Source organism: Periplaneta americana, chromosome 4 (assembly GCF_040183065.1).
Source record: "Periplaneta americana isolate PAMFEO1 chromosome 4, P.americana_PAMFEO1_priV1, whole genome shotgun sequence".
Taxonomy (NCBI): Eukaryota; Metazoa; Arthropoda; class Insecta; order Blattodea; family Blattidae; genus Periplaneta; species Periplaneta americana.
The window spans coordinates 19,151,660-19,174,400 of record NC_091120.1 but is presented as its reverse complement, the minus strand read 5'-3'; the positions used below and the strand labels follow the sequence as shown (position 1 = coordinate 19,174,400).

The 22,741-nt window shown below is 33.5% G+C and overlaps 1 protein-coding gene across 2 annotated transcripts in view; it reads left to right on the top strand.

Moving 5' to 3' along the window:
• The first annotated feature begins 338 nt into the window (after positions 1–338).
• LOC138697559 (aspartate aminotransferase, cytoplasmic-like) overlaps positions 339–22,741 on the top strand; it is a 355,155-nt gene continuing 332,752 nt past the window's right edge. Inside the window, exons 1-8 of one of the 2 annotated variants that reach the window (XM_069822901.1) lie at positions 339–577; positions 3,299–3,486; positions 11,471–11,652; positions 11,748–11,856; positions 13,725–13,942; positions 18,307–18,457; positions 18,544–18,715; positions 22,415–22,557. In XM_069822901.1, the coding sequence (XP_069679002.1) occupies positions 3,372–3,486; positions 11,471–11,652; positions 11,748–11,856; positions 13,725–13,942; positions 18,307–18,457; positions 18,544–18,715; positions 22,415–22,557 (1,090 nt within the window). In that variant the 5' untranslated portion in view covers positions 339–577; positions 3,299–3,371. Of the gene's footprint in view, positions 578–3,218; positions 3,487–11,470; positions 11,653–11,747; positions 11,857–13,724; positions 13,943–18,306; positions 18,458–18,543; positions 18,716–22,414; positions 22,558–22,741 lie in introns of those variants that run through there. The other variant, XM_069822902.1, reaches the window with a different exon arrangement.

The following is a 22,741-nucleotide window of genomic DNA, read 5'->3' as shown; positions in this document are numbered from 1 at the left end:
AGTTTTTAAATTATTTTTATTACGAAATTGTATTTTACGTTCCTTATGGGACACCCATACAACTGCAAGCTGCAGTCATCTATAAATTATTATACCACGAACCGCCGCTGATTTTAAGCACCATATTACATAGGATAAATTGAAAAATATTTCGATGATAGGGAACCCAACACTTCAACAATGTGCCAAGAGAGCACTAGCCCACAGCCAACTTTCCGAACTCTCCTCTGTCACTTTATTTGTTTTCCTTTAGAGCCGCTTGGGCTGTCCAAGTCGAGACTTGGCCGACCGCCAAGGTTGCACTGTTGGAGGGAATAGGTTGATTGTACCGGCAGTTTAGTTATTTAAAAACCTTTTTACAGCCCAGACACACTTGAGACATGAGGTGATGGTTGACAGTGACGGAGAAATGAAGTGAGAATGGCACAGTTTGTATTTGGATCAAGAGAATTCCTTCTCCAATATTAATTCAAATCACACTTGTGTGATTCCACAAATTTGAACCAGAAACTGCATCCAGACTATTCGGAGGTCTTAGCATTCTGTTTCTCTTAGTCCAGGAAAGAGTATGAAGAAGGTAAGATTGTTTTCATTAATTTTATACCCTACTGCAAGAAACTATTTTGCCAGAAACTAAAATACGAGTTGTTAAAAACTGAGTATACTTTTGAAATATCTGGGAATTTCTTTGAAACAAGATTACTGGGTTGCATAAAAATAAAACAATATTTCATTCACGATCGCTTATTGGATTTGCATGCTGAGACTTCCCTTATTGAATTTCTTTTAAACTTACCGTATGTTCCTTAAAAAAACAGGACAGTCTCTTTTTTTTTTAGCCTAGGTATCTGGCATTCCCGTAATTTTTATCGGGACGCACAAGTTTCGTATTATAATCAAACATTACCGTATTTCATAACGTAAATATAATTCCTCTAAATTATGTTTACTTCATAAATTACTGTTGAAATTTTTGTTTTGATTTGTATAAACGTTTGCAAATGTTTCATTCTGAAATCAGCAAACATGAAGACTCGAACCTGGGTTTCCATCTTTATGTGTTGACACTTTATCCACTAAGCCACACTGGATTGGAGCTCTGATGCCGGATTGAATCCCCTTCATTTTAAGTTCTATCTACTGTGTTCCCCCTACTGCACTGAAACTCCATATCGTCATTGTTCCTGCAATAACTTCTATTTGCAAAATAGCCTAGCTATAAAATTTTTCAGTAGGAAGAAAAAACATTTATTCATTCAATGGCAGTGATACGTAGGAGATTGTGAATAAAGAAATAAATATAATGACATATAGAAGATTTTATTATTTTCTGTATCACTATTTAAGTTATTTAATAGAGCAAAAATCTGAAAATCGGTAAATATCTCGCATAGTCGTTATTGCAGGAACTACGACAATATGTACTTCGGTACATCTATACTAATAATATATCTGTAGCCGAAATTTTTCTGGTAATTTTCGATTTTCCAAAAATAATTTATCCTAACATATATAATTAACCACCCTGAAACCGAAAATAGCTTTTTTGAAATTTTTGTTTGTATGTCTGTCTGTCTGTCTGTCTGTATGTTTGTTACCTTTTCACGCGATAATGGCTGAACGGATTTCGATGAAAATTGGAATATAAATTAAGTTCGTTGTAACTTAGGTTTTAGGCTATATGGCATTCAAAATACATTATTTATACATTATTTAAAAGGGGAGTTATAAGGGGACCTGAATTAAATAAATCGAAATATCTCGCGTATTATTAATTTTTGTGAAAAATGTTACATAACAAAAGTTTCTTTAAAACCCATTTGCGATAAGATTTATTCCTTGAAAAATTTTGATAGGACTGATATTTAATGAGATAAATGAGTTTTAAAATTAAAATAACTGCCATCTAAGGCCGTGTAACGAAATAAAAAACAAATGACTTCGTCTATAAGGGGCCTTGGACAACAACAATCGAAAGCTATGAAAGATAGCCTACAGAGAATGTTTTTGTGTTTGTATGAAGTAATATCGGAAGCTAAATTAACCAATTTGTATAATTAATTATTATTTCATCATTGGAAGGTGTAGTTTCTCTAGATGGACATAATACTATAATGTTATTACAGTAACTTCTGATATAATAATGTAATGTAATATAATATAATATAATAATATAATAATATAATATACAATACAATACAATATATTTAAGTTATTTGAAGGGTTCAGAACCATAGTGGGCGAAGAGCCATTTACTGAATACGTAGAAAACAACAAGGGTTAAAATTAAGTTATTACCATAATTCAATGGAAACATATAGCAAGTAAAATAATGTACACACATTAAATCTAAATGATGTCAATGTTCATTAAACTATGGTTGCATGTAATAACAATTAAGAAACGTTAAAGGAATTGTCATTGCACCAAATGAGTGCTTTCTGGACCAAAATGATCGCATTTTAATTATTTAAATACAATTTAAATTATTATTATTATTATTATTATTATTATTATTATTATTATTATTATTATTATTATTATTATTAAATTAAGTAACATATTAAACGATTATTTATCCTTCTATCAAACACGAATGTTCCCTGGATCAAACGTCCTATTTTAATTATGTAATTACTTTATATTTATTTCTAACAGGTGCAGCTGAGCGCACGGGTACGGCTAGTCATACTAATATAGTTCTTTCTTTTGTTAATTTCCTTTTCTCAATCTTACTTAATATATTTGTTAGCATATTGTAACTTCAATTTCCTTACAAAAAAAGGTCAATAGTAAAATTGCCCCTATTTTCGTGAGACATTTATGACAGGCTGAAGTTTCTTTGCAGCATCTGTACGATTATATTCTACTATGAACATTTCGTCATGCATAAAGATAGTTATGGTTCACTTATACTCTCATAGACCCATTAGTTCAATACAAACTGGTATTATAATTAACACTCTTTTCATTTCTTTGAGAAGTAGGCCTACAACTACTATTTTTTTAATAACGAGTGACATCAGAAGTACTTTTTGTTGCTATGAGGCCTCGATTAAATTTTGTAAATGTCATCTTATTTACTGCTTCATGAGTGACAACCGGAGATAGTACATTATGTAAAATGTATCAAATCAATCTTATCTCGTTGCGTCTGCTTGTTATGCAACTCTGTTTAACGTCGACAATTGTGATAACAAAAGCTCGTAGCTTCACATCTCTCTCTTCCTAGTCAGTTTCGCTAATACAAGTCTTTCAATAAGTACCGTAATTATACTCTAACTTTTCTTTCCTGCAGTGTATTTGCTATCTTCAGTGAGGATCCGCCTTGAGGAGAAGCTAAACGGAGAGGTTACCATAGGCCTTACATCATGAAGGGGGGCAGATTTTCCTCAGTGGCAGCAGCAGAGCGCATGGCTATTGTTTCAGCTAAAGAAGAATTCAGGGATGATACCTCTGATCATAAAATTGATCTTATTGTGGGCTGTAAGGTTTAACTCCATAAATGAATATTTATTCCATTATGTTTGTTATTTTATGCTCGACCATGCCGAAATGTAGTAATTATACACCTCGTAGCAGTCCTTTAATGCATGTCATTAAAGTACACCTATTCATTAAAGTTCAGGTTTTCGATTATTCTCGGATATGCAATCGAAAGACAAATATCGAAACGTCACGGAGGCTGGAAATCCAATACTGTCGCAGAAGGTTATGTTCTGTTACTATAATAATTAGCGTTAATTGTAAATAATATTCAAATAAATTCAATTTGTCATCTCGTTTTTCAATATAGAATTCAATTTCAAGGTTATATCAAGACTAATGTTCATCTTACTCTCTAGATTATATCAAGGTCGTCGACATTCGTTTCCCGGAAAAAATCAATACTTTCGCGTCTGCGCACATCTCATAATTTATGACGTAGGCTATTGCACTCACTCACATAACAATAACATGAATAGGCTACTTATGAATAATTTAAAGTTAGAAATATGGTCGAGCATAAAAAGTCGTATGAAACTTGCCTATAATGGTAATTAAGACGCTCGTATGAAAATCATGAAACGAGCGCAAGCGAGTTTCATAAACATCCTAGTGTCTTAATTATTACCATTATAGGTTCGTTGCATAATGTACTATAAGTTACCCCTGATTTTGTGAATAAATATATCATTTTGACACGTTCAATATTGCACAATGACCCGCCTCATGAGCTAGTGGCCAGAGCTTCTGACCACAGTTCATGAGGTCCCGGGTTCGATTCCTGGTTAGAACATAGGAATTTTTCCTTAACCCCTTCAGGCCACATTACAGTGTACATTGTGTCTTTTTTTCTTTTTTTTGGAATGTCTTCGATACTTTTAAATATTTTGAAAATTTCAATGTGATAGAAGTGGAGAATATTATTTTTGAAACATTTCTATACCTGAATTAAAAATAAAATTTAAAATTTTGGGGTCTCAGGGGTCAAAATTGTCCCCAAATTTTGATTTCCTGTGAAGATTTGATTTGGGAATTTTGGATCCCCAGAATGATTATGTAACCAGTTTTTTTTTAATATAAATTCAGGACTGAAAGGGTTAAAGGGGGATGTTCCTGTGTTCGTCCAAGGTCTGAAATTAGGTTAGGCTTAGTTCTAAGACCTCTCCTGGCACTTCATAAACATCCTATCATAATATCATCCTCATCGGGGTAGTGTAACTCCATCTTCCAGGCGCCCCAACCTCAGAAGTGGGTTACAAATAAGCCATTGCCAGCAGAGACCAGAAATGTCAAATGACAAGCTGGTGGCATTGGATAAAAAGAAAATTTTGCAACAATAACACAGGCCTACCAAAATTGACTTTTAAAAACTTTTATTGTGAATTCAGATGACTTTTATGTTTCTGGGTATGCTGCATCCAAAAATGTTTTGCATTTTTCTCTATCACGTACAATTTTTTTTGCAGTCTCTGATTAAATACTTGGTATACCGGTACTCAAGTAAAAGATTCTTGAATGAAAATTGTTCTGCTGTAATTATTATTACACAAGTATGTTGAACAATCGTATAATAATATAATAATTATACATACCCAGTGGCGACTCGTGACAAAATGTTACGTGTGTTCACAATTTTGTGTTCCGAAACCGAAGAGAATTTGAAATCATACGTTTAGCCTAATATAAAATGTCTTGATTCCAATGTTTCACTATCGAAAAACCGTATATAAATTCAAAACATATAATAATAATAATAATAATAATAATAATAATAATAATAATAAAAACCCAGTCATTTATTTCCAATTTTTCCTGGTAAGTCGGTTTACCCAGTTCTTTACTGTTCAAAATTGCTTGTACAGAGTTCATTGTTTATGTTTGTTAAAAATTAATACATACCACAGTGCCGTTATTTATAAAAGCGTGTGTTAAGTAATACATTTTTGGTTCAGAACACACTCATACACTATAGCCTATACCAGTACTGTAATCCTATTCGCATAGATTGATTACTATAAGTACATTACAGTAAATATTATTCTTAAATAATATACACTACCATACAGATACTTAAATTCACAGTCAGCCAGCACGTCTTTGAAAGCCAAACTATGCTATTATGCCAACACTAAAGTATAGTAATTCACAAACTACACTCTCGTAACAGCATTGTACACACATCCACACAAAGTAAACGTTCCGACAGTGAGAAATGCTGACACCTACAGGCTAAAATACAGACTATTAAATTTCCTCCTCGAGATATAGCACGTGAATGATAGGCATCGATGCACCTGACATCTGTAGGATAGATTCACTGTTCACTTAATGCTTTGTGCTCTTGACGAGTTATAAGCGGCCAGCGAAAGACAATTTTCTCCCGCGCATGCGTGAAATTCCTGTAACCTTCTTGAAAAGAGCACGGCTTGTACGTGAATGCATGTTGCCAAGTTTATATAAGAAGTTTATGCATGACGTGGGAAGTAAACTTCTTTCTCTTATGAGATGACATTGGGTTTTCTAGATGCAGTGACCAGCAATAGTCACCAATCATAGACACATTCCAATGACCTTGATATCTTCTCTCCACTACCCAAATATCCTGATGGACATGACCCACATTTAGCAGTAGGTAAAATTATAATTGTGAACAAATGGTACGTCCTGCACACTTTTTATGGTTATTTTCGCGTTCAGCACGCAAGGATACATAAGTAAGGGCTGAAATGATTAAAAACGCTTCTTAGTGGTTGAGTTATGTAATCACTAGGGGCGGATGTTGATGAAAAGTCATCTTATTTTTCACTTTACAACGATGTCTATTAATATAGAAATCCTTTCCAATTTAGGCCGTGTCTCAAAGCTGCATTTTCAGCTGAAGTGAACTAGATTGTTGACTAAATAGCCGGATGTGACATCAGAAGTTACGATCCAAAGCTACGTAGTGAATAGCAATCAAGTCCGTAGTAGCTAGTAAACGAAAATGCTTGCTTGATTGTTGACTTGTTCACTAAACAAACGTGGATACCTCATCAGCAATTGGGGTTATGATATCTAAAGATGCTTTGGAAGTGAAATAATGAAAAATATAATGTAGATAAAACGTTAACTTTGAATATTGGAATTGTTAATATTTTCTTTACGATGTTTTAAATATTGTAATATATTAGGTCCTTATCCTTTCCACAGAACTCGTAATGAAACAACATTAGGACACTGCCCTCTTAATTCAGTGCTATCATCAGTGATATCATGGTTTTTTATAAAAATAGTCTGTGAAGAAGGCCATGATTCAAGCATACTACAGTCACTGTAAAGCATACATGTTCAAAGCTCTCTAGTGTGTATGTAGTTTACAAGTCACCTAGTTGCTAGTCACTAGTGTGTAGTATGGACTTGAGCTTTGAGACACAGCGTTAGTATCAACGTAAAAAATTAATTTATTATAGTGGAGTTTTTGACGTTTTTGAACTAATAGGTTATTTTTACATTTTTTCCGGCATTTTTTGGTCATTTTTAATATTCTGAAGAACTTTTAGATCATTTTGAATGCATTTTACTTTCTTTTTCACATAGGCTTGTTAAATCTTTTTCTAAACAAACAGATCAGTAGTAGGCCCTACTAGTAATTACCTACAGAATAAGTGAATAACAGTGAAGTTTGAGTTTTATAGTTTGGAACAAACTCTAAAGTCCATCCCTCATTTTACTGAAGGCTTCACCACACACAACAGAAGTAATATAGTAACAACTTAGTTTAAGTGAGGGCTTTGACCGCTACTGTTCTTTTGTTGGTACGAGAGTGTCTTTAGAATTTATGTTTGGAAGCAGGAAAACTTTCACCGTTTTCTGGACAATAGGACGTTGTGTCCCCAATATGGTTTGGAAGGGATGTACTACAATAGACAGTATTTTTAATACAAAGATTGCAAGAATGCATGGTGCGCCCACAATTTGTTTTGTCATTCACACTCCCCATCTGGAAGATCCGGTAACAAGAGTGCAGAGCGGAAGGAGGAGGAGATGGGGAATGAAGGCACTGACATGGACCACCCCGATTGAAACACATTGAAAACCCTCATTAAAATCTATAGATTTCCCTTAAAACCATAATTTTGGTGCATGTTCTTTTCCTTTATCTTAGCCAAATTCCAGGAAGTTGCTTCCTCTCTCCGAGATTTGCAGGGCAGTCATTGAAACAAGGTGACTGATTTTTAAGAAGTTGTGGTGCGAGTATGGTGAATAATATTTTTTTTTATTATCCAATTTAATAAACTCTATTTCACCCTGAGGTATATTAGGGTTATAGTTGGCATCAAAATACATATTTTATAACCAATAAACAATAATAAAATTATAATATAAAATTGTGGTCAAGGTTACAATTCACATGAATTATGTACAAGAATGCACCTTAATGAAAGAATGGATCCTGTTAAAGATTAATGAGATGTTTGAGGAATAATCAATTCAAAGATATACAAGAATGTCTAACCCTTTCAGAGTAAATACACGACCTAAAAAGATAATCATTAGTACATTAATATAACAAAGTTTGACTTTCACTTTCAAATTTATACTTAATTCATGAACAATGGAACAGTTAAGAGTAATAAAAGGATATTACAAGCAATGATTTACGGTTACAAGTTACATACATGATTCAGGAACAAGTACAATAATTGAAATAATAGCACAAGTAATGACTTATAACCAGGGAACGGATTTATATGGACTAAAAATATATGAAATATGTAAATATATATGTAGTTATTTTTACCAAAATATGGAATTAAATATGGATTTTTACCAAAATATGGAATTAAATATGGACTTAAAATTATAAAAAAATGACTATGTACGTTAAATATTGGTACATTTTAATCAAACTAAACAAAAAATATAATGGACGTACCTTATCTTCCAATGTAGTTTCAACAAAACACAATTTTTATTGTCTGTTACCATAACAATAGGTTACAAACATTTCTTTCAAGTGCTGAAAAGTGAATCTTCTTCTATTGTCTCTGAGGATAGATTTATACTGACTAAAAGAGCGTTCGACGTCACAAGAAGTAACTGGTACATAATTCAATTTCTCAATGTCTGCTGGGGATAAGTCCAAGTTAATCTTCACTGTTGATTCACCACTCATCACAGCAACAACCTTTTGTAGTTCTTCATTTCCAGGGTTTTTTGAAAGTACAGTGTCCACCTTAGCTCTTACTGCATCTGCAACTTTACCTCTACCACGATTCAGTTGTTCCACAGTACTATTTATAATTTCAAAACTTTCAGATAGTGAAAGGTGCCTATTTTGGAGACTTTTGAGCGTTTTTATGATGCATGAAAATGTATGCTGAATGTGAGCTAAGTCATTCTTCACACTTATGTCACAGGTAACTGTTTTCGCAGTATCAATTGAGACTGCATCTTCAGAGTCCAATGCAAGGAGAACATTGTTAATAGAGTCTATATGTTCGGCATAATATTCAACTGCTTCTAGCCATGTACCCCATCTAGTTAAAATTGGCTTTGGTGGCAATGGAATTTCAGGGTACATTTCTTTCAACACGTTAACTCTACTGGGAGCTTTGAGAAATACTTTTTTCACTGATGAAATCAACAAATCTACTTTAGGGAAATTGTCTCTGACCACTTCTGCCACACGATGAAATGCATGCGCCACACAAGTAAAATGAGTCAATTTAGGATATACAACAGATAATGCTTGTCCAGCTTTGACCATATAAGGGGCAGCATCGCTAATAAAGAATAACACATTATCGTACATAATACCCTTTGGCCACAGGATACCCATAGCTTCGTTGAACAGTTTAACTATAGTTTTGTTATTGCACTTTTCTAGAACATCACAATGTAAAAGAATTCGTTCAGAATATTGTTCACTTAACAAACCGATAACTACATTACCAACAAGTCTACCTTCTTTGTCGGGAGTCTCATCAATGGAAACCCAAATTGAACTATCTTTAATTTCATCTCTTATCTTCTGTATTGTCTCATCGTAGATGGATGGAGCATACGTCTTCCTAAGTGTTGACTCATCCGGGATTGTATGTTGAGTATATTTTTCAAGGAATTCCCTGAAGACCTTATTCTTTAGTTTGTAGAGAGGAATATCAGCAGAGATGAGAGAACGGCACAGGTCGATGTTAAACTCAGATCTTACATTCGATGTTGTTGGTTGTGTTAAAAACAATTGTCTCTGCTTGGAATTTAGTTGTTTGTTGGCCTGATATTTACTAGTTGTAATGTGTTGTTGCACCAGGAACTTTTGTGTAGATGATACTGCACACTGACACAAATTACAAAATAATATTTTATTGTCAGTTGATAAACCATCTTCTTTAAATTCTGAAATGTAACTTGTTAGTTTTGATTTTAAATTGACTGAATGACGTACTTTTGGCATATTTACCGTCTTTATAGTATGATTTACAAAACTGAACCTATGTGTACTCTGACTGGCATTTAACTGTTGAGCTGCACAACTGAAGTCTGTTAAAAATTTTAAATTAAATTAATACAGTTTTGTAACTTACTTTCCCATTGTTGATAGGACTGCTAATTTTCAAATAACTCTGATGTTAAAGGGATTACTGAACATGTGTTTAAATCTCTATTGTTGAAATGTATTTTTAAAAGTTAATGGAATTTTGTTTTGTTTTATTGTTAAACCTAATATAATATGGACTGTTTTATATGAAATATGGAAAATATATGGAAATTAACGAAAATATGTACTAAACTCTAAAATATGGAAAAATATGGAAAATAAAAGTAGGATTTTTCAACCCTACACATTGTGAAACATAAAGATAATGCAAAATATAAATTATATTAGCTTTATAAGTAAATATGTATTTACATATAAATCCTTTCCCTGCTTATAACTAACGAAATTCTTGAAGGGCAATATATAATAGTAGGGGCAATACAAAAGATTTAAAAACAAATGTAAGCAGTAAAGGAATAGTAGAAAAATTAACTTAAAATTACACATTCTTTTTAAAGCAATAGGTAACAACAAAGAGATACTAATAACAATACACTGACTGTAGTTAGAGATTAAACACATTATTTTAAAAACAAAGGAAAGGATCAATAGCTATTTTCAGGCATCATACATGGACCATGTCTTTAATTCACATCTTTTGATGTTACTTCGTATATTGGTGAATAATATTTAAATGTCATTTTCTTTTAATTTTATGTCATTTTTCCATTATTTTAAGGAGGTTGATCATTTTAAGTAGATTTTTAGGTCATTAACATCCGCTCCCTAGTAATTACATTAGGTTAGTCACACATTCTTGTGATTGTAAGTTGTGCAAAAAATTGTTCAATCAGAAGATATAGACCTACCAAACTTGATAAAATCTTTACTATTCTTATATACCCCAATAGGTATTTTTTCATTACTATTGCATGTATATCCTCCTGAGAGTAGGCTATACTATACTATACTTCATACATGATTATGATATAAAATGTATGTGCAGAGACCTGAAGTATAGTATAATATACCTGCATTTGTGCCCTAACTAACCTGCAGAACTTTTTCAGCATTTTTCCTCATGTCAGTGACTTTTTTTTTTCTGAAAAGTAGAACAACATTGAACTTTAAAAATAAAACAAAAAATGTCTCAGGACTCAGGAGGGAATTAGAACTTTTCAGTTTTCCCTTAGACATGTAGGCCTAAGTGTTTTATTTACCATAGAATTCTGTAGAATTTGGTTTCGTCAATATACACACAGAAAGAAAGAGAATTAAACAGTTAACATAAAGTAATAGTCATTTAACTAGATACTGTAGGCCTACGTACTTATAAACTAATGAAATTAGGTTGTGTAAAACTTTTATCAATGAGGTACTGTACTTTTACAACTCACTTTGACATTTTTTCATACTGACATAATAAGATGTAATAATATTTTGTACTGTTTTCTTTTCCATTAGCGTATCGAACAGCTGAAGGTAAACCATGGGTAATGCCATTTATCCAGAAAATCGAACAGCAGATTACTGCTGACCCCAATTTGGATCACGAGTACCAGTGGTTCCTCGGAATAGAGAAATTCAATAAACTGGCTCCTAGACTTATTTTAGGGGAAGACAGCCCTGCTCTACTGGAAGGGAGAGTGAGTAAACATGGCCTGTTGTTGTAAGATATTTTTACAATACCGTAATTCAAAACTTGAAACTAGCATTTCTGGCATATTTTATATACTTTCAGGCTTTTGGTTCTCAGACACTAAGTGGAAACGGTGCCCTCCGAATGGCAACAGAGTTCTTAGTTCGGCATCTTAACTACAAGACAGTTTACATGTCGAATCCAACATGGGGTAAGTGTAAAAAAAATATATAGGCCTAAATATAGGCTATATACCATATGTGGTGAAACACTAGCACTCATGTAATTCTGGTGATTTCGAAAGAGGAAATCGTTGAATTTGTAAGGGATTTTTGTAGAGATGCTGTTGACTATATATGCAAGGTATTACAAAAGCCTAAACTAACCAAACCTAACCTGTCACAGATTCGTAATGCAAGGTGTATAAGCAGAGTACAAAGGGAACTACCTCAGTGCTACTTTCGCCTTATATATCTATAATAATAATAATAATAATAATAATAATAATAATAATAATAATAATAATAATAATAATGATGATGATGATGATGATGATGATACTAGTGCTACCACCACCATGACTACTGCTACTGGTACTTAGCTGCTGATAGACTTGTATACAAGTTATTGACATCATTGTCAGAATCTCATGTTTACATAAAAGATCTGAAAATTAAAGATTAATGGGTTAGGTATACTTTACAGTCAGTAAAATTTTGGAAATATTCGACATTTTTTCTCCATTACTGTATCTTGTACAATAATGAAAATTAGTAGGTGTAAAACACTGTCTTTCTGCTATAAGAAAAAAAAATATTTTTACGATTTAAAAAAAATTATTTACATTTTTTTTTCTCCCAAAATTTAGTTCACTGTGCAGTGATGAAGCGTTTCCCACATAACTCAAAAACTATCCAACATTCTGTGATGAAATTTCTTGTGTGTATTTATGCATGTCATATCTACAATATGATGCAAGATCACTTCTCAATCTTTGATAGATTGTCTGATAAAAAATAAATTCATTTTACAAAATGGTCAAACATCAGTATTTTCTTCTAACACAAAATTAAAAAAAAAATTAGTTATTAAGAAATGTAGTTGAAAGAGCATGATATTGTAAACACGAGTTTCAGCAGTAAACTAAAAGAGAGAGAACGTGAAACAGTTAACAAGTTTATGAGTTATCAGGGAAACGCTTCATCACTACACAGTAAACTTCACATTTTGAATTTTGAAAAAAAAAAAAATAATAATAATAATAATTTCCTTTTTAATAATAAAATTATTTTTTCATATAACAGGACAGTGTTTTACCAATTTTCATTATTGTACAAGATACAATAATGGAGGAAAAAATTGTTGAATATTTCTAAAAATTTTATTGCTATAAGCTGTAGCGGTACCTAACCCTTTAATAGATTGAAATTATACAAAATAATTAAGAATAACGATTACAATGAACTAAGTTGGATTGAAATTTAAAAAGAAAATTAGGAATAACAGAGATTCCAGTGAACTAAACAATCGTTGAAATTATATAAAACAATTTAAAACAACAATACTAGTAATGATGTCTATATAACAATGGCCTGAACCAGACTGTTCCAAGTCCATTTTACTATTTTTTTTCAGGAGAGCTATTTTAAGCTCCTGACATTCAAAGCTTCATGAAACAATTTGGAATAGCTTTATAGCAACCTTATGTAGAGGAATATTTACAATTTTGTTCGATTCATATATGCAGACAAGAACTGGAACACAATGAAACACAGATTTCTTTCTTACAAAATGTTGGACTTAGAACAGTCTGATTCTCAGCCATCGATTAATTACATTTTCTTCAGATATTATAGTCCTGGATTTATTGGGATGTTTTTCGAGTTTTTCAATAGTAATATACCTTATAGACATCACAAAAACATATAACTGCCAGAATTTCTTTATTCTGCAAGAATGTTTAGCATTAACATTTGGGATTTTTCTCCCACATTTGTTTTGAAGAACCAATAGTCTATTAAGAAAAGACTAAATTATACAAAACGTGAATTTTTTTTCATTCTTATTCTTCTTCAACAGACAATCACAGACTAGTATTTCGCTATGGAGGTTTCACTGATTTGAAGTATTACCGCTACTGGGATCCAGCTACAAGAGGTGTAGACTTCACTGGTATGCTTGAAGACCTGAAAAAGGCCCCAAAGAATTCTGTCATCGTGTTACACATGTGTGCTCACAATCCCACTGGCTGTGATCTCACCCGGGAGCAGTGGACTATGGTTGCTGATGTTCTGGAGGTATGAATTGAGATTTTATTTATGAGCATAGTTCTCGAAGAGTTGGAATTTTGAAACTATGCCACAAAAAAGTTTTATAATTACTATATTCGCCATTTTATTTTGTGTATTGGCCAGTGGTGACCCGGACTGAGGAGAAGGCGAAAAGATTTGCTATGAATATTTGAAATAGGCCTACTGGTACTTAGTTTCCTTAATTCATGTTTAAAAAGAAGAAAAATAATGTAATTTATTTTATTACAAAAAGTTGTAGTTTACAGAGGACTAAAAATAAAAATAAATTTCTTTCACACCAATTTTCAGTTACTCAGCACATTTGTAATCTTTTTTGAAATTCAGTTGAATTATTTGCGAGAATTCTTGCAGTTATAGCTGGTGAATATCTAATGGGAGTTAATGTTATTTTGAACGTGACTTTTAATTTTTGTAAAACTAAATATTTGAGGTAGGCCTACATAAAATTATAGATCCTCAAAAAAAGGTGTGAAAGCAGTGTTTGACACATTTACACATGAATATTCTTCACAATATCTTCAAGGCTCAAGTAAAATCGGAATATCTAATGGAAGTTAATGTTATTTTGAAAGTGACTTTTAATTTTTGTAAAACTAAATATTTGAGGTAGGCCACGTAAAATTATAGATTCTCAAAAAAGCAGTGTTTGACACATTTACACATGAGTATTCGTCACAATATCTTCAAGGCTCAAGTAAAATCGGAATATCTAATGGGAGTTAATGTTATTTTCAACGTGACTTTTAATTTTTGTAAAACTAAATATTTGAGGTAGGCCTACATAAAATTATAGATCGTCAAAAAAAAAGGTGTGAAAGCAGTGTTTGACACATTTACGCATGAGTATTCTTCACAATATCTTCAAGGCTCAAGTAAAATCGGAGTATCTAATGGGAGTTAATGTTATTTTGAACGTGACTTTTAATTTTTGTAAAACTAAATATTTGAGGTAGGCCTACATAAAATTATAGATCCTCAAAAAAAGGTGTGAAAGCAGTGTTTGACACATTTACACATGAATATTCTTCACAATATCTTCAAGGCTCAAGTAAAATCGGAATATCTAATGGGAGTTAATGTTATTTTGAACGTGACTTTTAATTTTTGTAAAACTAAATATTTGAGGTAGGCCTACATAAAATTATAGATCGTCAAAAAAAGGTGTGAAAGCAGTGTTTGACACATTTACACATGAATATTCTTCACAATATCTTCAAGGCTCAAGTAAAATCGGAATATCTAATGGGAGTTAATGTTATTTTGAACGTGACTTTTAATTTTTGTAAAACTAAATATTTGAGGTAGGCCTACATAAAATTATAGATCCTCAAAAAAAGGTGTGAAAGCAGTGTTTGACACATTTACACATGAATATTCTTCACAATATCTTCAAGGCTCAAGTAAAATCGGAATATCTAATGGAAGTTAATGTTATTTTGAAAGTGACTTTTAATTTTTGTAAAATTAAATATTTGAGGTAGGCCACGTAAAATTATAGATTCTCAAAAAAGCAGTGTTTGACACATTTACACATGAGTATTCGTCACAATATCTTGAAGGCTCGAGTAAAATCCGAATATTTAATGGAAGTTAATGTTATTTTGAACGTGACTTTTTATTCTTGTGAAACTGTGACTATAATTAAGACTTTGTAGTACCGGTACTATTAAGATTTTTTTGACACGTTCCATATTCTAGATGTGAAGCGATGTATGAATACCATGGAATGTAAATAAATACAATACAAAACAATTTGAGGCAGGTCTACTTAAAATTATTCTCAAAAAAGGATGTGGAAAGTAGGGTTTGAAACATGCAGAAATTAATAGTTCTCATATCTTGAAGGTTCAAATAAAGTCCGATGTTGTAGATGTTACTTTCAGTATTTGAATTGTATTTGACTACAGTAATTCAATCGGAAACAATTTCTTGCGTGACTGTTGGTGGGTAAAAAGTTTTTATCGCACTACTTATTTACATTAAATTCTTTTCTCTGGCACTTGTTCCAGCTACTTTGGGACGACATACAATGAATGCCATTAGGAAACTAGTGGTTCGTATTATATGTCTTTCGCATGTTAAATATTATAGCATATTGCAAAAGTGATATAGGGTTAAAAATTGTCTAATAAGATGTACAGTGATTCGCTTGAGAACCTCGTCGCTTGTCCTGTGATCATGTGCAGTGCCTCCTTTGTGGGACTTTGAAAATATCTGTGCGCCATCAATTATTTCTAATACTGTTTCAAGTTATCCCTTTTATATTTCATCTGTATTAAACTTAATAATTTCGATTGGTATTATTTTATTTATTTTATTTTTATTTATTTATTTATTTATTTAACCTGGTAGAGATAAGGCCATCAGGCCTTCTCTTCCCCTCTACCAGGGGATTACAACTACAATATTAAGAATACAATTACAATCAGAATTACAATTAATATTAAATTTACAGATACAATAAAAATCAAAGTACTAAAAGATTAACTGATTAATAAAAGCTACACAGTTTATTGTAAAAGTTAAGAAGAGAGAAGGATTTCTTTTATTAATTAAGTACAAATTAAACCTACTCTACGCAGTAAGAAAATTCTTAATAAGCATGCTTTTGAATGCTACTAAATTCCGATAGTCTCTGATGTCACTGGGTAGGGTATTCCACAAGCGTGAGAGCGAGATTGTGTATGATGATGAATACGATGATGTCTTATGTGTTGGTATGGCTAGTATGCGGCTATTTTGCGTGCGTGTGAAGAGATTATGATATGATGACAGGTAACTGAAACGGGAGGCATGGTAGGTAGGTGTAGAAGTGTGAAGGACTTGGAAAAGGAGAACAAGAGAATGAAAATTTCTACGTTCGTTAAGCCGTAGCCAGTTTAGAGTTTGGAAGGATGGGGTAATGTGGTCAGCGCGACGGACATCGCAGACGAAGCGAACACAAGAATTATGAACACGTTGTAATCTTTGCGACTGTTTGACATTGAGGTCAGTCAGTAGAAAATCACAATAATCAAAGTGGGGCATTACTAATGTTTCCACTAGTATTTTCTTGAGTGATAGCAGAAGGAGTTTTCGAATGCTGTTTAAGGAATGTAGTATGGAAAGCACTGATTTGGTAATATGGGTTACTTGGTTATTCCAGTTTAAATGTGTATCAAAGTAAACTCCAACGTTTTTAACACAGGAAGCAAAACGGATTATTGTGTCGTTAAACTTGACTGGAAGAGCAGGAGTAATATTGCATAATAGACGTTATGTCCCACTAGGATTGCTTGTGATTTTCTTGCATTACTTACTTACTGGCTTTTAAGGAACCCGGAGGTTCATTGCTGCCCTCACATAAGCCCGCCATTGGTCCCTATCCTGAGCAAGATTAATCCAGTCTCTACCATCATATCCCACCTCCCTCAGATCCATTTTAATATTATCTTCCCAGCTATGTCTCGGCCTCCCCAAAGGTCTTTTTCCCTCTGGCCTCCCAACTAACACTCTATATGCATTTCTGGATTCGCCCATACGTGCTACATGTCCTGACCATCTCAAACGTCTGGATTTTATGTTCCTAATTATGTCAGGTGAAGAATACAATGCGTGCAGCTCTGCGTTGTGTAACTTTCTCCATTCTCCTGTAACTTCATCCCTCTTAGCCCCAAATATTTTCCTAAGAACCTTAGATTTTCTTGCATTGAGAGGAGAAAAATTCGCTCTGGAGCCGGGGATCGAACCCGGGTCCTTGGTTCTATGTACTAAGTGCTCTAACCATCGAGCTACGCCGAAGTTCAATCCACAGCATCGGATCGAATCCCTCTCCTCCAGTGTTTTTCCCTTTCTGACCTGATCCCCGATGCCGGAGCGAATTTTTCTCTTCTAATATCAATTGTTAGTTTGTTACCATAACAGATATAATCTGTAGGATCAAAAATTAATCTTTACGTTAATAATTTCGTTCATAATATATTACAGATATGATTAAATGAATGAAATATTTATAATTGATTAAATGGCGATCTTACTCGTGTTAATTGTGTAAGCATGTGCGGCTTACAACTGTTTCGGTGCTTCACACCATCCTCAGAGCCTACTAGATCTCGGCGTCATCTCGAACTTCGCGGCCAGTTGTGTGGGTGCGTTCGATTGTTGAAAAGTGTTGAAATGTGATGTCAAATAGTGTGTGTGTTCTGAAATTGATCTGTGTGTTGAGAATTTGATCAGGGTGTGTTTTGGTGTGTCTGTATATTTCATATTGTTCTAGTGTGTTGAGTTTTTGGTTTTTGGGTTGTATGTGTAGGATTCAACATGGAATAAAATATTAATCTTACTCACCCACTGTTAATTAATACTTTCAGGAAAGAAATCTATTTCCTTTCATTGACGCAGCTTACCAAGGCTTTGCTTCTGGAGATTTGGACAAAGATGCCTGGCCCGTTCGTTATCTTGTAGATCGAGGTTTTGAACTGTTTATTGCTCAATCATTCTCCAAAAGCATGGCACTTTACAGTAAGTAAGATTACAATATGTTAACATACGAAATTCAAATAAGCTTATCCAACTTTAATTGATTTACAAATTAATTTTTCCTGCAGGTGAACGAGTAGGATGTCTCACCGTTGTGCTTGGGGAAGGTCACGCACAAGACGCCATAAATATGTCTTCGCAATTAGTTCTAATTGCTAGGGCTATGTATATTTGTCCGCCAAAGCATGGAGCACTAGTGGTATCCACCATCTTGTCTGATCCTGCACTGAGAGAAGAGTGGTGAGTTTTTTTAACAAAGGCAAATTTATAAATAAGTGTCATTATATCGTGTGTGTGATGATGATGCACAGTCACTTCTGAGGTTGTTTTTATTGGTGTGTCATTTAATAATATTTATGTATTCTAGACCTAGACAAAAATAGAGTTCGTGAAGTCTATTTTTTAGACAAAAGTTACGTTTCGTTCCTCAGTTTTCAAGTTGTTAATTTATGCAAAAAAAGGGTATTACGTCTTAGGTAAGATGGTAGTAGAGAACATGTTTCTTTATAAACATATTATTTGTGATAAAGGCCAGTGTGATCGAGGTTTTGGTCTAATAAAGTGTGTTCTTGGAGGTCATGATTCACTATAGGCCTACATTTCCACAGCATATGTTGGGTTTATATTATTATATAGTCCAGGCTTGCAGAACCCGTAAGTAGGGAAAATATGACGTCAGCCTCACTCTACTTCTATTGGGGATGATCGACTTCCGCGTAGAGTTATTTACATTCTTTTCCCGTGCAAGGTCCATCAGTGGCGGCACTATAATGTTCAAAAAGGATTGTAATAAATTCGTTGCATTTATAATGTGTTATCTCGTTTCAAGGTTTACAAAGATTTCCTGTCGGTAGGTTCTTTGAGATTTCTTTGCACCTAGCCTGCTTTAGATTTTCGAAAACTTTCCTCCTATCATCACCTACGAAAACATGAATTTATAGCATTTAAGTAATGAACCTTGAAAGTCACTATTAATTTCAATTCAAAATGAACACAATGAGTGACGTCCTTAATTTAACAGTATATAAATAAATAATCAATATACAGTTCGTAATAATGAACTTACCCGAAAGTTTGTGCATTCCATAATTCTTAATATGGACTTCGTTGAAATGTCGTTTAATACGGAAATGACGAGTAGAAATAAATTGGATGGGACACAGTAAACAAGCAATTCTTTCGTCTTCAACAACAAAATAATCATGCAAATCAAGATTTCAGGTATAACTCCCTGTAAAGTTGATTTGAATAATTTCGAGGGAAAAATTGTTCCGGAGCCGGGTATCGAACCCAGGACCTTTGGTTTAACGTACCAACGCTCTACCACTGAGCTACTCGGGAACTCTAATCGACACTGATCCAATTTTTCCCTCTGTATCCACAGACCTCAAAGTGGGCTGACAACCGTCAAGCAACCAACTTCGAGTGCACACTAACTCCGTGTGACTTAAATTGTGGTTTTCTGTTAACGAACAGTGACGTGTATTATGCAAATCAAGATTTCAGGTATAACTCCCTGTAAAGTTGATTTGAATAATTTCGAGGGAAAAATTGTTCCGGAGCCGGGTATCGAACCCGGGACCTTTGGTTTAACGTACCAACGCTCTACCACTGAGCTACTCGGGAACTCTAACCGACACCGAAGTTGGTTGCTTGACGGTTGTCAGCCCACTTTGAGGTCTGTGGATACAGAGGGAAAAATTGGATCGGTGTCGGTTAGAGTTCCCGAGTAGCTCAGTGGTAGAGCGTTGGTACGTTAAACCAAAGGTCCTGGGTTCGATACCCGGCTCCGGAACAATTTTTCCCTCGAAATTATTCAACAAAATAATCATATTTCCATTTCCTTTGGAAGTAGTATTCCTTCACAGGTTTAGATTTTGCCATGTTTCAGTTCTCTTTAAACTGCAGTAAGTTACGCATGTTGTGTATTTATTTATTTTTATATTTATTTGGCTGGAGTGCATTACAATGTTGAATGACAGCATTGACATCCGGTCATATAGGTATCACTCACTTATCAATGTACAATTTATTTATCGTCCTATTACTAGTAAAACCAGTAAGACCAGTAATGTAAGTTTTATAAAAACAGGAATTAAAACTTTATTATTGCATGAAAAATCATAATAAATTCTTCAAATAAAGTAATTGGTTTGATGTCTGCATGCAACATTTCGGACTTATTTCATTTTAGTAGAATACAGAGCACAGAAAGACAAGTCGGGGACTGTACTTAACTTATTTTACATAAAAAGTGGATTTATTCTGCTTTACTAGTAATAGGACGATATATTATACATAGATAGACTTTCTTACATTATATGCACACGTACATTTTAAAATTTATTTTACATGTCTTTTAACTTATTTATTTCCCTCATTTATTTTTCTCTTACTTTCTAAAAGTATGTTCCTAAGGATTATATTATGTTCATTTGTAATTCTTGATAGCATATTGAATACTGCACTGGTAGAAAAGGTAGGTGGGGTAGAAGGGATGGTAAGGCAGTTGCTCTGAGGAGCTACAGTTCTGATATAGTCAAAGACAAGGTGCTTTTATGACAACATTAACAATAACATTAATTTCAAAACATGGTAACCCCAGATGTTTAAGAAGACTCCCAAAGTTCATCCTAGTAGCCCCTGTGCAATTCAGTTTTCCTAATTTACCTGACGGAGAACAATGTGCTATGTTGTAGCATGTGAATACATTGACGACATCATCCAGCAGTCTCTCTCAAACTATGAAAGACAACGAAATTCCGTACAGGGCCGTAGCCAATCGAATCTCTTGGGGTAGGAGGGAGGGGTGAACTATTTTGTAGGAAGGACAAGCATTTTCAGTGCTCTTATATGTAAGTCCAAACCTATGACCTGTTTCATGAAGTAAGTGTATTATTATTGTTATTATTATTATTATTACTTACTTACTTACTGGCTTTTAAGGAACCCGAAGGTTCATTGCCGCCCTCACATAAGCCCGCCATCGGTCCCTATCCTGTGCAAGATTAATCCAGTCTCTATCATCATACCCCACCTCCCTCAAATCCATTTTAATATTATCCTCCCATCTACGTCTCGGCCTCCCTAAAGGTCTTTTTCCCTCCGGTCTCCCAACTAACACTCTATATGCATTTCTGGATTCGCCCATACGTGCTACATGCCCTGCCCATCTCAAACGTCTGGATTTTAAGTTCCTAATTATGTCAGGTGAAGAATACAATGCGTGCAGTTCTGTGTTGTGTAACTTTCTCCATTCTCCTGTAACTTCATCCCGCTTAGCCCCAAATATTTTCCTAAGCACCTTATTCTCAAACACCCTTAACCTATATTCCTCTCTCAGAGTGAGAGTCCAAGTTTCACAACCATACAGAAGAACCGGTAATACAACTGTTTTATAAATTCTAACTTTCAGATTTTTGTACAGCAGACTGGATGATAAAAGTTTCTCAACCGAATAATAACACGCATTTCCCATATTTATTCTGCGTTTAATTTCCTCCCGAGTATCATTTATATTTGTTACTGTTGCTCCAAGATATTTGAATTTTTCCACCTCTTCGAAGGATAAATCTCCAATTTTTATTATTATTATTATTATTATTATTATTATTATTATTATTATTATTGTTATTATTATTATTAGAATGAAAAGATTGTCATAATTTGATAAAGTGATTTGGGCATTGCGCCTTATCAAATATGCACATTACTGGTTCAAAAGTTTTCGATCATCTATCGCAACTATGGATTTGTAGTTAAAAACAGGGATTTCGTTTTGAATATTCTATCATATCATAATGTCAGACAGAGAAAATATTTATTTTGTTGGTCTATTTAGTTTTTCCGATGTGTTTGTACATTGAAATAAAGTATATAGTTATTTTCATAGCTGATCGAAAACTTTTGACCGGTAGTGAACCTGTTATTAAATTACAGGAAGAAGTGTCTCAAAGTAATGAATGATCGTATTCAAGACATGAGAAAAGCCCTTAACGAAAGACTGGTGAAACTTGGCACTCCTGGCAACTGGGACCATGTCTTAACTCAGTTGGGAATGTTCTCTTTCCTAGGATTAACACGTAAGTTGTCACCTAAATCAATGTGTCGGGTGTTTCAGTGTGAAGAGTTCTTTTAATAAAAACAAAAGCTGGATACATTAAGAAGATTGATTTAGTTTCATCCATATCACCAAGTTCATTAAATTTGTATTTATTTAAATTTTGTAATTAAGGATGTTCAGTTTATAATGATTTGCTCATTTAC